General features: G+C 34.0%; 1 protein-coding gene across 1 annotated transcript in view; it reads left to right on the top strand.

Moving 5' to 3' along the window:
- Positions 1 to 19,486, top strand: part of LOC126885171 (probable H/ACA ribonucleoprotein complex subunit 1) — a 40,475-nt gene that overhangs the window by 14,613 nt on the left and 6,376 nt on the right. Inside the window, exon 2 of the mRNA XM_050651597.1 lies at positions 18,617 to 18,983. Within this exon, the coding sequence (XP_050507554.1) occupies positions 18,618 to 18,983 (366 nt within the window). The 5' untranslated portion in view covers position 18,617. The remainder of the gene's footprint in view (positions 1 to 18,616; positions 18,984 to 19,486) is intronic.

Below are 19,486 nucleotides of genomic sequence, written 5' to 3'. Positions count from 1 at the left end.
GGTTGTAATATTTACTACAAAATGCAAAACCAATATACAGGGTGTCCCATTTTAAAAAAATGAGAAAATTTTGTATGTATTTGCAAATAGTGATCACACTGTATATTTTATGGCTTAAAGTAAAAAATATTAAATTATTTAAAAATACCACTATATTATAAAAACTTTGACCTATCACTTAAATTCTTATTACCTTGGAAACATAATCCACAACACTATAAACATTACCATTTTTCTCAATAAAAATGTAAATATTTCGAAAATTATTAACTTTAGGCCTATAAGACCTTATATAAATTTTTCATATTTTTAAATGATATATTCAAAAATGATTTAGTATATGGGGTGTTCCATTTAAAAAATGCAACTTTGGTTCATACTGTCGTTCTGACTCACCCTGTATAATCGAAAATAATTTTAAATTATAGACGTCTTTGATACACATTAGTTTTGTTATAAACATTTTTTGTATATCTTATAGTTTAGCCGTAATCAAAGAAAACCAGAGGTTTGGCGCACCCTGTATTATCACAAATTAATAATACAGAATTAATGCAATTATTAAAGAACATATTAAATATATAAAAATCAAATTATAAACTAACTAACTTAAAGACCGAAATTAAAATCTATTATAATATATAAGTAAACCTGTGTTTTTGCCTGATGTGGTCATTCCTTATAAAGTATGTAGAATAAGTAGGATAGAAAATGTTAAGTAGATAAGTATAGGAAAATATATTGTAAAATAAATGAGCAAAATTGGTGAATCGGCGAATGAGCCTTGAAAGGCCCGTAGTCATACAACTCCAAAGAAAAAAAAAAAAGCGCAAAAGAGGACGGGCGATCGGACTGCTTTAACAACTAAAAAACAGTGTTTTAAACTGTAATAAGGCCAAATTACTTATCGGTACCTGACAAAATAATAGTATAGAATAGTTGATCCAAAAGATGGCATAACCCAGACATCCAAAGTGAAAGTTATCCTTCAACACCAAATTGTTCTATATGGTCCACACAATGTCCAGAAAAAAGTCACACCATTTTGAGCGTCGGGTTTGGGGGGGGGGAGAGGGGGGAGAAATCGGTAAATTAGTAGTTTTTTAAGTTTTTCGCCAATATTTCTTAAGCTATGCGGTTTAGCATGAACAACCCTCTATACAAAATTGTTCTACATTAAATTTGAAATAAAAAAGGCCCTATGCATAATCTTTCTAAAATGAAGGGTTCCAAAGTTACGGAGGTAGTATAGTATAACTGGTCCAAAAAAAGGCCTAACCCAAACATCCAAAGTAAAAGTTTTCCTCCAACATCAAAATGTTCTATATGGTCCACATATTGTTCAGTAAAAAGTTACACCATTTTGAGCGTCCGGTTTGGGAGGGAGATGGGAGAGAAGCCGTTAAATTAGTAGTTTTTTTACGTTTTTCGTCAATATTTCTAAAACTATGCTTTAGCGTAAACAATGTTATCTACAAAACTGTTCTACATGAAATTTAAAACAAAAAATGTTCTATACATAATTGTTATAAAATCAACGGTTCCAGAGTTACGGAGGGTGAAAAGTCGAGGTTTTCGATACTTTTTATATTTCTTGGGCAATATTTATGATATAACTATACCAAAAACCCAGACATCCAAAGTGAAAGTTATCCTCCAACACCAAATTGTTCTATATGGTCCACATAATGTTCAGAAAAAAGTCACACCATTTTGAGCGCCGGGTTTGGGGGGGGAGAAACGGTAGATATAAAAAGTATCGAAAACCTCCAGTTTTCACCCTCCGTAACTCTGGAACCGTTGATTTTATAACAATTATGTATAGAACCTTTTTTGTTTTAAATTTTATGTAGAACATTTTTCTATAGAACATTCCTTACGCTAAAGCATAGTTTTAGAAATATTGACGAAAAACTTAAAAAAAACTACTAATTTACCGATTTCTCCCCCATCTCTCCCCCAAACCGGACGCTTAAAATGGTGTAACTTTTTACTGAACAATATGTGGACCATATAGAACAATTTGGTGTTGAAGGAAAACTTTTACTTTGGATGTCTGGGTTAGGCCTTTTTTGGACCAATTATACTATATTACCTCCGTAACTTTGGAACCGTTCATTTTAGAAGGGTTATGCATAGAGCCTTTTTTATTTCAAATTTAATGTAGAACAATTTTGTGTAAAGGGTTGTTCATGCTAAACCGCTTAGTTTTAGAAATATTGACGAAAAACTTAAAAAACTACGAATTTGCAGATTTCTCCCCCCTCTCCCCCCAAACCCGACGCTCAAAATGGTGTGACTTTTTTCTGAACATTATGTGGACCATATAGAACAATTTGGTGTTGGAGGATAACTTTCACTTTGGATGTCTGGGTTTGGGTCTAACTATACCATACTATAAGGCTTGAATTTGAATTTAGGTAATTCGTGATTTCAAAAATAATATTTTTTACTTGTGTTTTTGAACTTAGAAAATCGTCATTTTTAGATTTTTTTCGGATTTAAATTGTTTATAACTCGGAAACAACTAATAGTCTAAGAGCGGGGAGCGGATTTTGTGCGTGATAAGTAATATGGAAAAACTATACGTGGATATGTTGAATTAGTTGTGTACATGACTTTCACCAACGGCCGGAAACCAGAGTGGGGGCCGAGGGTAGTTATAAGGGGTCAAAGTTGCGGTTTTTATTATTTTTTTTATGACGCTCATAATCGAGATAATGCACCAAAAATTTGGGAACGAGTAGGTCATGGCGTACCTAAGTAAAATCTCTAGGGGCGCAACGCTGCGTGGCCGACAAAGGGGTGGGGGTAGGGGTGAATATAAAAAATATAAGGGGCTTTTTGCGACGTTCGTGATTTAGATAGTGCACCAAAATTTGGGTATAAGTAGAACATGACATAAGTAAGTAAAATCACCAGAGTGGGGGAGGAAGTTAGTTATAAGGGGTCAAAGTCCCGTTTTTTATTATTTTTTTTGTGATGCTCATGATCGAGATAGTGCACCAAAATTTGGGAATAAGTAGGTCATGACGTAACTAAGTAAAATCTCCAGGAGTGGAACGCTGCGTGGCCGTCAAAGGGGTGGGGCAGGGGTGAATATAAAAAAATATAAGGGGTTTTTTTGCGACGTTCGTGATTGAGAAAGTGTACCAAAATTTGGGAATAAGTAGACCATGACATAATTAAGTAATATCCCCAGAGGCGGAAACCAGAGTGGCGGACGAGGGTAGTTATAAGGGGTAAAATTCGCGGTTTTTATTATTTTTTTTGTGGCGCTCATGATGGAGATAGTGCACCAAAATTTGGGAGTAAGTAGGTCATGACGTAACTAAGTAAAATCTCCAGGGGCGGAACGCTGCTTGGGGTAGGCAGGGGTGGGTATAAAAATATATGGGGTTTTTTTTGCCGTTCGTGATCGAGATAGTGCACCAAAATTTGGGAATAAGTAGATCATGACATTACTAAGTAAAATCTCCAGAGGCGGAACGCTGCGTGGGGGACAAATGTTGTGCCAGGTCACAAAAAAAATAAAAAATAATACACACTGCGACCTTGACCCCTTAAAACTACCCTCATCCCCAACTCTGGTTTCCGGCTCTGGGGATTTTACTTAGCTAAGTCATGGTCTACTTATTCCCAAATTTTGGTCCACTATCTCAATCACGAACGTCGCAAAAAACCTTTTATATTTTTTATATTCACCCCTACCCCAACCCTTTGTCGGCCACGCAGCGTTCCGCTCCTAGAGATTTTACTTAGTTACCTCATAACCTACTTATTCCCAAATTTTGGTGCACTATCTCGATCATGAGCGTCACAAAAAAATAATAAAAACTGCGATTTTGACCCCTTATAACTACCCTCGTCCCCCACCTCGGGTTTCCGGCTCTGAGGATTTTACTTAGTTATGTCATGGTCTACTTATTCCCAAATTTTGGTGCACTCTCTCAATCACGAACGTCGCAAAAAACTCCTTATATTTTTTTTATTCACCCCTGCCCCACCCCTTTGTCGGCCACGCAGCGTGCCACCCATGGAGATTTTACTTAGTTACGTCATGACCTACTTATTCCCAAATTTTGGTGCACTATCTCGATCATGAGTGTCACAAAAAAAAATAATAAAAACGGCGACTTTGACCTCTTATAACTACCCTCGTCCCCCACTCTGGTTTCCGGCTCTGGGATTTTACTTAGTAATGTCATGGTCTACTTATTCCCAAATTTTGGTCCACCATCTCAATCACGAACGTCGCAAAAAACCCTTTATATTTTTTATATTCACCCCTACCCCCAACCCTTTGTCGGCCACGCAGCGTTCCGCCCCTAGAGATTTTACTTAGTTACCTCATAACCTACTTATTCCCAAATTTTGGTGCACTATCTCGATCATGAGCGTCACAAAAAAAATAAAAACCGCGACTTTAACCCCTTATAACTACCCTCGGCCCGCACTCTGGTTTCCGGCCGTTGGTGAAAGTCATGTACACAACTAATTCAACATATCCCCGTAGAGTTTTTCCATATTACTTATCACGCACAAAATCCGCTTTTATCTCTCCGACTATAACTGTAAACAAAAATTACAAAAGACCTTTTTTGTTCCCAAGGAACCTAAAATTATGTCTATCCGGGCCGAAAAAATTGATTTTTATAATTTGTTTAAATTTTTTTGATCCGACGCCCTGAAGGGCATTAAGGATTATGAGAAAGAAGATATAGTATCCTCCTCTATTTATAGTAGTTGTTATGTTATGTTATATATAGTTATGTCAGTTCATATTTTATTAGTTGTCAAAATATATTTATCGAAATGTCCTACTTATTCAATCTGCAGATATAATAAATTGGCGACGGGGTAAATAATTGAATAACCAGACTTTTAAAATACATATTAAACATGGATCCAGATCAATTCAAACAATTTATGATGGTAAACCAGGAAATTTTAGATCAACTGCAGAAAAGTTTGGCAAGTACTTCAAATTCGACTATTAATCATTTTATACCTTTATTCGAAAATTTTAATGAACAAAAAGAAAAATTCACAATGTACATAGAACGTTTCGAAAACTACCTTAAAATCAAACACGTTTTCGATGACAAGAAATTTGCTTTAGACTTACTATTGAATTCTATTGGCTCTGCAACTTTTTCAATGCTTTCATCCTTAGTTGTACCTCACAAAATTAGAGATTTTGATTACAACACCATTGTAAAGAAACTTGATAATCGCCTGAATCCAAAGAAAAATATTCTTGTGTTGCAGCATAAATTTCTTTCCTTATATCAACAAGAAAATCAGTCTATTTCCGAATATACTACTGCTCTAAAGCAATCTACTCTTGAATGTGAATTTATCTCTACGTGCAAATGTCAGGCAAACATTTCTGAACATTTTTTACGAGCTCAGTTTATTCGAGGCATCAAAGATAACTTAACTAGAGAACGTCTGCTGGAAACCAATGAAAAATCATTTGAAAAATTAGAAGAAAAGGCTTTAATCTTAGAATCTTCAATTATCGACAGTAAAGAATTTTCATCAAGTAACAATTCTTTAAATATCAACCAAATCAATCAATCTAGACAGAGACCAAATTCAGCGTCTTATAATAGGAAGCGTTCCCAGTCTAGATCAAGAATCAATTTTCAAGAGTTGGGGATAGACAATCGATATTTACGATGTGGTCAGCAACATCTTGTTAAAAACTGTAAAATCAATCCTAAACGACTTCTTTGCAAAGGTTGTAAAAAATATGGTCACGTCATTTCAGTCTGTATTTCAACGCTTTTAGCAAACAAAGATAAAACTAACTCGACCCATCATCTAATTAATGAATATCAACCATCAACCAGCGAAACAGAACCAGAGTATACTTTTGGCATCAATAAAATTGTAGATATTTATGAAAATCAATCTTACACGGATGCTCAAAAGTTTTATGTGACAGTCCTTATTAAAAACAAACCGGCAACATTTGAAGTTGATTCTGGAGCAGGATTTACACTCATCTCAGAATCAAAATTTAAAGAACTAGATCTTGATTTACCACTTCAAAAATCCGATATTGCCTTTAGATCATATACAAAAAACGTATTTTATCCCCTAGGGAAAGCAAAAACATCAATACAATATCAAAATAAAATTTCAACAGAAGAATTTTACATAGTTCCTGATGAATTAGACTCCTTATTAGGGCGTGTATGGATAAGACATTTAAATATTAACCTTCAAGACATCGATAGCTCAACAGGAATCAGACAAATAAAAAATATACCGGCTAATGAAGAAGAATTTGTTCAAAAATATTCAGACATATTTGAAGAATCAATTGGACTTGTATCAAATTTTAAAGTAAATTTGCAACTGCGCAAAAATGCCAAGCCAATCTATTTTAAAGAACGAGATGTACCGTATGCACTTAGGGAGAAAGTTGAGAAAGAACTTGACAACTTAGAAGCTCAAGGAATTATATCGAAAGTCAACCATAGTGATTGGGGTTCACCACTGGTTGTTATTCCAAAAGCTGATGGAGGTGTGAGACTTTGTGTAGATTACAAAATTGGTGTTAATGAGAGAATTGTGTCCGCAAACTATCCAATCAGAAAAATCGAAGATATATTGAACAGCTTAAAAGATACACGATATTTTTGTCGATTGGATCTGTTCAAAGCATATCTTCATCTAGCAGTAGACGAAGAGAGCAGTATTATCCAAACTATATCAACACATCGAGAAACATATCGAATGCATCGACTGTCTTTTGGAATTAAAACTGCCCCTTCAGAGTTCAATCGAATTATTGATCAAATTCTATCCGGTCTATCAAAACCTCACCCATACTTTGATGACATAATTGTTCATGGACCCAGTAAACAAGAATGTCGACAAAATCTTGACGCATGCCTTCAACGACTAAAAATGTTCAATCTACACCTTAATCGCAAAAAGTGTGCTTTTTTCGAAACCAGTACAGAATATCTTGGTCATCTTATCAAGCACAACGAAATTTTAAAGTCTCCAAAAAAGATTCAAGCTATTCTCGACATGCCACGACCTATAGATGTGGATGGAGTTCGAAGGTTTCTTGGTATGGTAATGTATTATACCCGATTCATTCCTAATGCTTCAACTAAAACGTACCCTCTACGGAAACTTTTACAGAAAAGAGCAAAATTTATTTGGAATAATTCATGTGAAACAGCTTTCAACAAATTAAAAGAGGAAATTGCGAGTGATCAAGTTTTAATTCCATATGATCCAAGTTTGCCCGTAGTATTAGCTTGTGATGCAAGTCGAACCGGTGTTGCAGGGGTACTATCTCATGTTATTGATGGAATCGAAAGGCCTATCGCATTTGCTTCAAGATCTCTTACCAAAGTGAACAAAATTATAGTCAGTTAGACAGAGAAGCACTTGCAATTATGTTTTCAGTAAATCACTTCTTCATGTATCTTTTTGGGCGTAAGTTTAAACTCATCACTGATAACAGCCCTCTAACGAGAATTTTTCATCAAAATTCAAAATTACCTTCAATGACTTCTGCTAGACTACTTCGATATGCATCATTTTTATCAGGATTTGATTACGAAGTCGAATACAGAAAATCTTCTGATCACGTTAACGTCGACTGTTTTTCTAGAGCTTCTATCAATCAACCTTCATCTTCTTTAGAAAAAATTCTCAACGAAGAAATTAGATCTATCTGTCATGAGTCAATAAAAGAAATTTCAACATACGATCTAACCTATCAAAATATCAAAGATGCCACAGACAAAGATCCCATTTTATCAAGAATTAAATCTGATTTAAAATCAAAATGAACATGATTTCACTTTAGAAGACGAGATCCTTTTTAAAGGCCAGAGAATTGTTATTCCCACTCAACTCCAACGACTGGTCCTATCAGAACTCCACAGAACTCACATAGGCATTACAAAGATGAAACAACTTGCAAGAAAGTATTGCTATTGGAAAAACATAGACAAAGACATTGAAATTATGGTCAAGTCATGTCAACCTTGCGCTGAAATTCGAAAATCACCTTCAAAAGCTCCACTACACCACTGGAATATTCCAACAGAAAATTGGGACCGCATCCATATTGATTATGCGGGTCCATTCCAAGGTTTTTATTTTTTTATTGTGGTTGACGCTAAATCACGATGGGCTGAAATCAAAGTTCTTAGGGATGCGCCAACATCAGAAAAAACCATAGATCTTCTGTTAGAGATATGTTCTACTCACGGATATCCTCAAGTTATGGTGTCAGACAACGCTACAATTTTTGTAAGTGATCAATTTAAAATTTTTTCAAAAATTCATGGTATTTTTCAAAAGTTTATTGCTCCTGGCCATCCTGCTACAAACGGCTTAGCTGAACGAAACGTTCAAACCCTAAAAATGAGACTAAAAGCTATGTCTACTGATCGTTTACCCATGAGTAAGAAAGTACAAGAAATTCTTTTAAAATATAGAGCGACACCACTTCCCTGTGGAAAATCACCAGCTGGAATGTATCTGAACAGATGTTTAAGAATCAAACTCGACGCACTACGTCCACCAAAACTTAGCAGATCAGAAAATCAACCCAATGGTGCAAGACAATTAAATTTGGGAGAGAGAGTACAAGTACGGTATTACCAAGGTAACCAGGAACTTTGGAAATTTGGCACAATTGTTAAAAAGTATGGACTGTTACATTACCGGGGTGTAGGGTTGTGTTGCAGAGGTAGTACCTTTTATCGGAACGACCACATCGAGTGTCATAGACAGGAGATGGTTCTTGATAACTGGTCCTCGCAAGACACCTAACTCTCACTTATGGCTCCACGTGCCACACCCCGGGCAACTGCATTGGTCTGCAGGCTAAACTAAGTGAGGGTAACCAGATATGGTGAAACTGTAACGTCTGTACCCAGAGTGGGCGGTTACAAACGGCGTCTGACCCAGAGTGGGCGGCCGAAACTCAAGCCAAGAAATGGCATGAAGGAAGGCAACGGGATACCACCTTCATTAGTTATTATCCCAAGAGAATCACAATGACGTCATTTAATTATAAAATTTCCGGAGTTATAAACAGTTCCCCAATCGGATCTCCGGGGGGAACGCAGTTAAATGATAAAAGCCTAACCCAATTGAACTTACGAAGTAAAATGAAGATCGGAACATGGAACGTGCAAAGTTTGTATGAAGCTGGGAAGCTGACTAACGTAATCCAAGAAGTAAAGAGATTGAAGATAGATGTCTTGGGGATAGCAGAAACATGGTGGCCAGATGTAGGAAGGTGTGCTGTCGAAGGGGCAGTCATGTACTATTCTGGAAACCAGGATAAAATCCACAGAAAGGGAGTAGGTATAATAATTACGAGCAAATTATCTGCATCGGTAATACAGTTCTTCCCACTCTCAGACCGTATGGCCTTACTCAAACTGAAAGCCAGTCCAGTCAATATCAACATAATTCAGGTTTATGCCCCAACATCGGACTCAACAGAAGAAGATATAGAAATGTTTTACGCAGAACTTAAACAACTGCTTAGTAACGTGAAGAGACATGAAGTAAACCTCATAATGGGCGACTTTAATACCAAGATAGGGAGAGGTAGAGACGACGATTTAATAGACCTGTACGGCCTGGGAGAGAGAAATGACCGAGGCGAACGACTATATCAATTTTGCCAAGAGGAAGATATGAAAATATCTAATACCTGGTTCAAGCTACCACCTAGACGCTTATATACATGGAAAGCTCCAGCGGACCGCCCCGAGAGTATAGTTCGAAACCAGATCGATTACATAATGGTTAACAAAAGATTTGGATCATCAATAACTAGAACTTGTACATACCCTGGCGCCGATGTTCCATCAGACCATGTCCTTCTCTTAGCAGAAATAAAAATAAAAATCACTAATATGAGGAGACCTAAACCAGAACCAACAATAGACTATGCTAAACTTAAAGATGAGAATACCAGAAGAGAATTAAGTATGAAATTAAACAAAGAACTAACAAAGAATACAAAAGTAGAACTAGAAAGAGAAGTTAATTTGGATAACACATGGAGAGCCATAGAGGAAACAATGACGGATACAGTTAAAAAAGAATTCGGATATAAATAGTGTAACCAACTCCAATTTAGTCAAATTCGGGACAAGACTGTAAAAAATAGCTGAAATCCGGGACTTTTCAATGAAAATCGGGCCATTTTTTTTTAAATATAAAACTTTAATATCTCTTTACCTATATAACATTTTTATGTTGACATACATATATTTTTGATGGAATTAAGCCACAATTGGTTGTAATGATAATTACATTTTTGTTAGTTTTTGACGTTTCGACTTCCAATTCGGAAAACGTTCACAAAATGGGAAAAATTATAAAATCAACTCATGTTGGATTTCCATGTAAATATAGCCTTAGGTTAATATAAAAATGTAATTATTATTATAACCAAATGTGGCTTAATCCCATCAAAAATATTGTCAAATATACCACAAGAAAACAGCTTCAGAACATTTTTATGTTGATCATATTTGTCGAACGATTGAATTTGCTTAAAAATGAGAAGAAAACCTTTAAAAATCACTACGATATATCAGAGACGATACTTGAAATACAGAAACGCAAAAAGTCCACAGTTTGAGTTTTCGTAGAACTATAATACCACGATATAAAATTTGGATGTGGTATTTGTATTAGGTACACTCTAGAAATTGTCGACTTTTTTTCGTCCCATCAATTCAATTTCATGTGAATTCTTAGAAGAATAAAGTATTCAAAATTTCAAAATAGAATTTTACCAAAACGTTGAAAATTCGGATGGCCCGGAAACCTTGCCCGGGACGCCGGGACACGACTTCGTAATTCAGGCCATGTCCCGGATTTTTCGGACTAGTTGGTCACACTAGTTATAAACAAAAAATACAAAAGAAAAGTTTGATGACTGACGAAATCCTGGCAATGTTCGAAGAAAGAAGAAAACATAAGAACCAAGGGAACCGAGACAAATATCGAGAACAACAACAACGTATAAGAAGAGAGATGAGAACGGCAAAAAATAAGTGGCTAAAGAAACAGTGTGAGGAAATGGAACAGTTACAAAAACAACATGATGGTATCTACATAAGAAACTAAAGGAGGTAGCTGGAATATACAGAAAAAAGAAGTTTTCTAACTTAGAAAATGAACAAGGAAAAATGGCACAAGATGATAGAGAGAGGAAACTCATATGGGAAAAATACATCAAAAATCTCTTTGCAGACGAGAGGCCTGAGATAGAAGTCGTTCAGGAACAAGTGATATATATTAACAACCTATCTGGTCCCGAGATCACAATTGAAGAAATTACTAGAGCAATAAATACCTCGAAAGACGGGAAAGCAGTTGGACCTGATAAAATTCCTGTTAAGTTACTCAGATTGTTAGATGAAGAGGGAATTACGATACTCCAAAGATTTTTCAACCAAATCTATAAAAAAAGGAAAATTCTCTGTCCAATGGCTTGTATCTACCTTTATCCCTTTGCCAAAAAAGAACAACGCAACAAAGTGTCAAGAGCACCGACTGATAAGTCTGATGAGCCATTCTTTAAAAATATTGCTCAAAGTTCTTCACTACAGAATCTCCACAAAATGCGATAAGGTTATTGGTTGCTCACAATTTGGATTTCGAAAAGGCCTGGGTATCAGGGAAGCACTAGTTGCAACCCAAGTGCTAGCTCAGAACTGCTACGATCAAAGGAAAGATGTAATGATGTGCTTTATAGATTATGAAAAAGCCTTCGATCGAGTACAACATCATAAACTCGTACATATACTAAAACAACTCGACATAGATCAAAAAGACATTTGTTGCATAGAGGCTCTTTACTGGAATCAAACAGCTATCGTCAAGGTGGATAATGAAACAACGCAAGCTCAAAAAATTCTCAGAGGTGTAAGACAGGGATGCATTCTCTCCCCACTACTGTTCAATCTATATTCAGAAAGTATCTTCCAGGAAGCTCTTGAGGAATGCGAAAGCGGCATCAAAGTGAATGGTACCTGGGTCAATAATATACGATATGCGGATGATTCGGTCTTAATAGCAGACAATATAGAAACCTCCAAAACCTTCTTAATAAAATTGGAGAGCATAGCGAGAACATGGGACTTAGCATCAACATAAAAAAGACGAAGTTCCTTATAATCAGCCGTCAATTATGTCAACATCAAAATGCAAGACTAGCATATAACAACCAAGATGTAGAGCGCGTAAGAAAGTTTAAGTACCTGGGAACCTGGCTATGTGAAGACTGGATGTCGGATATGGAAAATAAATGTCGGATAGAAAGAGCCAGAAGTGCATTCATGAAATTCAGAAACGTCTTTACGAACTCTGACTTTGACCTAAACCTAAGATTAAGATTCACAAAATGCTATATATGGTCGGTGCTCCTATATGGCATGGAAGGATGGACTTTAAAAATAAACACAATGAATAAGCTAGAGGCATTTGAGATGTGGATCTATCGACGAATTCTTAAAGTTCCCTGGACCGCAAGAATAACAAATGAAGAAATCCTGAGAAGAATTGGTACAGAACGACAACTGATGTGCACAATTAAACAGAGAAAAACGGCATACCTGGGACACATAATTAGAAATGAAAGATATCAGTTTCTGCAAACCTTAATTGAAGGAAAGATCGAAGGAAGAAGGGGAGTGGGCAGGAAGAAAATGTCATGGCTCCGTAATGTCAAACAATGGACAGGACTAAAAAACATAGGAGACCTAATACATACTGCAAGGGATAGAGAAAAATGGTCAAACGTGATCGCGAACATCCATTAGTGGATTGCATAAGAAGAAGAAGAAGTTACATTACCAAGTCCAACTATTGTTTAAAACGTCACATTGACCAAATTCGTAAAACCATGGTACCTAAAAAGAATGTAACCTTTGTAAACGAACCAGAAGTAATTCATTATCAGCCACAGTATCAAGAACCTCCCCTGCATCTTCTGCAATCTATCGAACCTCCAGTGCATTTACATCCAAATCTTATCAACGAGAATGTAGATCCAATGATAGAACCTGATCATCTTGATAATGAACTGGTACCCATTAATGAACCTGCTGCGGTACCCATTAATGAACCTGCTGTTGAAGAACGTAATGATCTTCCACAGTTAAGAAGATCTGAACGGATTCGACTTTTCAAATCAAGACTTTAGATTTAGGTTTTAAATTTTTTTCTATTTTTTTAAGTTCAAAATAGCGTGGGAGAATATAGTATCCTCCTCTATTTATAGTAGTTGTTATGTTATGTTATATATAGTTATGTCAGTTCATATTTTATTAGTTGTCAAAATATATTTATCGAAATGTCCTACTTATTCAATCTGCAGATATAATAGAAGAAGAAGTTTAATTTTTTTTTAAATAAATGTAGCCATAACACCGAAATTATGGCTTTTAGGTATAGGGAATATAACATGAAAAATAATCAGTATCCCTTAAGGATTCCAAAACTTAAAATATATACAGTGTGTTCTATTTAAAATAAGAAAGTTCATTATATTTCCAGAAAAACGGAAGATTTGACAACAATGTAATTACCACTATAATATCGGCCGCATTAGAAAATCCTTACCCACCAAAATCTATAAAAATCGTTTTAGCGGTTTCCGAGAAATTATTGTGTTTCCATACTTTCTCGCTACCCTGTAGATGATGCTGTATATAAGTGGTTTACTTAAAAAATATCCCGAGGACAACCTGTTTCTCCTCCCTAGTTTCCAGGGAGTTTTAGCTTTGTTACATATAGTTTGTGATGCTAAACTGACACCGAAAATCAAATTTCATATTTCTTAATCCATTCTGAAATACTTTGCCAGACACAATGGTTAAAAACCACGTAACCCAGCTGCTCGTAAATGGTTAGGATTGTTTCGGTAGAAGAAAATTGAAGATTTTTTAATGTTTAACAATCTTCATTTTGTTGCAAATACAGCACTTTTTTGTTTAATTTCTATCCTAATTGTCACTAAAGATATACATGCATGTATGATGTAAGTATGTAAATAAGGCTTGCATTTGCCTATGGCCTATGGTTAAATAGTATTGCTATATAAATACAGTTCGATTATTCGAAAAAATCTATTTTCCGAACACCCCTGTCCCCCAATTAGTTCGGATAATCGACGTTCTACTGTATTTTTATTTTAAAATGTACATTACTTTAAAGGGCCTAGCCGGGTAAGATGATGAAAAGTGCCCCCAACTCGATTCGAATTCCATATAGGTCACCGTTTAGCATATATAGTGAAACATAACTTTCTGAAATTTTTAGCCCCCTAGGTGGTCATGTGACCCACCTAGAGCCTAATTAGGCTTTTTATGTTTTTATTTTTTACCTCAGCCGCATCGAGAACTAGCGGAAAACTTTAAATAAAAAATTTGTAAGATTTAAAAAGTTCTGTCCGAAAAAAATTAAGTATAAAAACATAACTAAGACATTCGTTTTCACGAAAAAAATATATAACGTGTATTTTTGCATAATATTTCACCCTGAATTTTTTCAAATTTTTAAAATTGGTGAAACGCACCTTCAAAAATAAAAAACCGCATTTTTTCGGTTTTTTTTTTCGTTTTTTGATACAATTTTATACATATTTTTCAAAAAAGTTAACACCGTCACTGGAGCAGGTAAAAAATTTTAAAATAATTGGGGTTTGTTTAATAAAAATTTTTTGTAACACCATCCATTTTCAAGATACAGGGCGTTGAAGAAAACAAAATTTTACACATTTTTACGATTTTTCCGAAACTACTGGCAACATTGTAATATAACTTGGCGGGTTTTAAGAGGTAGTTATTGTGCATGTTTTGACATACAGTTAAGGATTTGATATTCATCATTGGCGCGCTTAGGGGTAATGGTCTGAACTTTTCAAAGAAAAAAAGATAGTACGCCACTGACATATTTCAAATTAACAATCATTTTTAAATTCCTCATTCAATTTGCGATAAAAAAAACTATCTTAGCATTTTTTCATATGAGGCGCCGTTTTGCTGCAAAAAATAAAATATCTTAACGCTTCCAAAGTATTCGAATTAGTTTTTATAATGGACGTACGAGTTTACGTATGTAGATGTAGAAACTACTAATAGAAGTTCGAATACTTTGTAAGGGTTAAGATGTTTTATTTTTTTAATAAAAATGGCGCGTCGTATGAAAAAATAGGAAGATATATTTTTTGTCACAAATTAAACGAGGAATTCAAAAAGGATTGTTAATTTGAAATATGTCAGTGGCGTATTTTTTCTTTAAAAAGTTCAGACTATTACCCGTATATGCGCAATGATAAATATAAAATTCTTAATTGTATGTCAAAAAATGCACAACAACTACCTCTTAAAACTCGCCAAATTTTATTACAATGTTGCTAGTAGTTTCGGCAAAATAGTAAAAAATGTGTAAAATTTTGTTTTCTTCAACGCCCTGTATATTGAAAATGGATGGGATTACAAAAAATTTTTATTAAGCAAACCCCAATTATTTGTCAGTTTTTTACCTATTCTAGTGACGGTATTACCTTTTTTGAAAAGTATGTATAAAATTGTATCAAAAAACGAAAAAAATACCGAAAAAATGCAGTTTTTTATTTTTAAAGGTGCGTTTCACCAATTTTAAAAATTTGAAAAAATTCAGGGTGAAATATTATGCAAAAATACACGTTATATATTTTTTTCGTGAAAACGAATGTCTTAGTTATTTTTTTTATACTCATTTAAAATTTTAAAATCGTTCTAAAATTTAAATTTCCCGCCAAAAATTAAAAAAAAAAATTTCGGACAGAACTTTTTAAAGCTTACAACTTTTTTATTTAAAGTTTTTCGCTAGTTCTCGATGCGGCTGAGATAAACAATAAAAACTTAAAAAGCCTAATTAGGCTCTAGGTGGGTCACATGACCACCTAGGGGGCTAATAGTTTCAGAAAGTTAGTTAGAATTTTATATTATGCTTGGTTATTTCTAACAAATCTTGAATATTGCAATAATATTGAATCACTAAACGCTAACGCTATTATTACAGAACTAAACAAAAAATAAATAGTTTAAGCAAATTTATTTCATTTTGTTCTTTTTACAATTTTCTCTGAAACAGGCACTTTCTTTTTCAAAGGCGCTCTGCCGAAACAGCTGTAGTGACATTAATTTATAATAAATTTTGTGGAAATATTGAAAACAAAAGTCTTCAGTTAGTCTAGGCGCCAGAGGGGTCACCTTGTCCTTTACAATTCTGATGGACAAACTCAACGGTTTCTTATGGATTTTTGGCTGCTGATTACGAATTTCGAGGGTGGATTTCGATCCGAGTGGTCAAAAAATTGTTATAAACAATTTAATTGTTTATAAGGCTCTGGCTCATAAACTGAGATAAAAAAATGGTTCAAATAAAATTTGTTCTTTAATAAAAAACAAAGAAAAAAACGTTTACTAAATTTAAATCCAACAATTAGAACTCAAGATATTATAAAATTAGTGCACAATGCAAATTGCAAAATTAGTATTTTTCGAAACTTTATCGATCATAACTCGGCTTCTACGCATGCAAATGAGCCTAAGAAATCTCATTTTAAATCTTAATCAATAGGCTTTCAAACAAAGTTTGTTAAATTACATTATCTTCATTTGTTTTAAAGTTATACCCGTTTAATGTTATAATTTTCTTTAAAAAAATTGTACATTAATTTGTTTATAAGGGTTTCAAGCAAATCTGAGCTATAAACATTTATACTTTAATTAACTATAATGATAGAAGAACTCATAAGGAACAATTTGAGCTCATGAAAATGTTCGTAAGTTTATTTTTGGCCAAAATATCGATATTTTAATGTTATCAAGATCAGATTTAGTACCACCATGTATCTGTAAAAATTGCTCTTAGAACTTATGCAGATGAAAAAAAGCTGAGATTCTGTGTATATCTCGATGCAGATTTATGAAAGAAAATGTTTGTAACAATTGTATTAATAAATAATATCAACTTACTTTTTAGTTATATTTCTGAAATATTAGTTTTTAATGTTTTTTTCTCATTTAGTACAAAAAATAGAAGATAAAGTAAATAGAATGAAAGGTGATACGAGGCACAATATGATAATTTAATTATAAGAATTATATGATAAAATTTTATTAGGATCTTCAAAAACGTATGAAGATAACGTATATATACATAGAAATTATAATTTGCATCGAGAAGTTAGTGCGTGAACCTTTACACTGTGAGCCAATCTTAAGCCTCAGAACGCGCTATGAAAATATCGATATCTTGTACAAAAATAAACTAACGAACATTTTCGTAAGCTCAAAATGTTACTTTTGAGTTCTCCTATCATTATTGTTAATTAAGGTATAAATGTTTATACATAGCTCAAATTTGCTTGAAACGCAATTGCTTGAAATTAGTGTACAATTTTTAAAGAAAATTATAACTTCAAATGGGTATAACTTGAAGATAAAGTAATTTCACAAAGTTTATTTGGAAGCCTATTAATTAAGATTTAAAATGCGACCTTCTAAGGCTCATTTGCATGCGTAGAAGCTGAGTTACGATCGATAAAGCTTATTTTGCAATTTTCAATTAGCATTGTGCACTAATTTTACAATATCTTGAGTTCTAATTATTGTTGGATTTAAGTTTAGTAAACGTTATTTTCTTCGTTTTTTATTAAGGTGATACAGTAGCGATCAACAGGTAGCCAAAACGCGTTCCAAGATTGCGGCTGTAATTTTGAATATTTTTTTGAGATATTTGGCACTCGTATTTGTAATATAATAAAGAATGGTGGTACAGAGCCCAATTTGAAAAATATATTAATATGTGGAAATTACTCTGTAATTAAATACAATATTAAAAAACGAGCCTGTACCGCCATTAAGAAGAACAAAAAAATACACTTTCTTAAAATAAACTTTTTTATCCGATGCCTAGATTTTGTGTCATTTTGGAACTACTAAGGAAATAAAAAATTTTAGTAGTTCCAAAATGACACAAAATCTAGGCATCGGATAAAAGTTTATTTGAAGAAAGTGTATTTTTTTGTTCTTAATGGCGGTACAGGCTCGTTTTTTTAATATTGTATTTAATTACAGAATAATTTCCACATATTAATATATTTTTCAAATTGGGCTCTGTACCGCCATTCTTTATTATATTACGAATACGTGTGCCAAATATCTCGAAAAAATATTCAAAATTACAGCCGCAATCTTGGAACGCGTTTTCGCTACCTGTTGATCGCTACTGTTTCCTCTTAAGGAACATATTTTATTTGAAACATTTTTTTATCTCTTTTAGTTTATGAGCCAGAGCCTTATAAACAATTAAATTGTTTATAACAATTTTTTGACCACTCGGATCGAAATCCACCCTCAAAATTCGTAATCAGCAGCCAAAAATCCATAAGAAACCGTTGAGTTTGTCCATCAGAATTGAAAAGGATACTATTTGGTGCCTAGACTGTTTTATTGTTTTATTGATACTTATTTTCGACATTTTTTCTTTATTTTACCATATTTGGATAAGTATAAATTAATATCAAATATTTTATTTTTTTTAGGATGTCATTTCGGGGTGGTGGCAACAGATTTGGCGGCGGTGGTGGAGGAGGCAGAGGTCGTGGTGGGGGCGGCCGAGGAGGGGGAGGTAGAGGTGGACGAGGTGGTTTTGGTGGTGGAGGAAGAAATTTTGACCAAGGACCACCTGATCAAGTAATTCCACTAGGATATTATGAGAAGTCGGTACAGGATGATCTAGTATGCAAAGTTGAAATTGAGGATGTACCTTACTTTAATGCTCCTATTTATTTAGAAAACAAACAGCAAATAGGAAAAATTGATGAAATCTTTGGTAACATTAGAAATTACTGGGTGAGCATTAGACTGGGGGATGACATGAAAGCTGGCAGTTTTCAAGCAAATCAAAAGGTTAGTCATTAAAACAAGATTAAGTAGATTCAACTTATTTTCTACCTTTTTCTTCAAGGTTTACAGTCTCCGTTGATTTTCCCATAGACTTGATAAGGTCAAAATACATAACTTTAATAAATTAAACAAAGTTTGTTGTTGTTACTTGGCAAAAATTCTTCTAATAATTTAATTGTATCTGAACCATTCATATTGACATTTCACACATACAGGGTGATTGATTAGTGTGATAAAGCTCGGTAGATCCGCTATAGTAATGGACAGCAATAAAAATTAATAACAAAAATTGTAGCCAACTTTGAGCTTTATGTTACAAAATTAGTAAGAATGTTACAGGGTGTTCGATAATATAGTAGCAGACCAAGTTTTTTTAAATGGGACATCCTGTATTTGATTTTATATTCGAAATACTGTTAACTGCTCCATCATAAAAATATATAGGTTTGTTATGTTATACAGGGTATTTACAGTTATAACCAATTTTATATGAAAATCGTAACAAG

Source organism: Diabrotica virgifera, chromosome 5 (assembly GCF_917563875.1).
Source record: "Diabrotica virgifera virgifera chromosome 5, PGI_DIABVI_V3a".
NCBI classification, from domain to species: Eukaryota; Metazoa; Arthropoda; class Insecta; order Coleoptera; family Chrysomelidae; genus Diabrotica; species Diabrotica virgifera.
The sequence above is the reverse complement of the archived record's forward strand: the minus strand, read 5'-3'. Positions and strand labels throughout refer to the sequence as shown.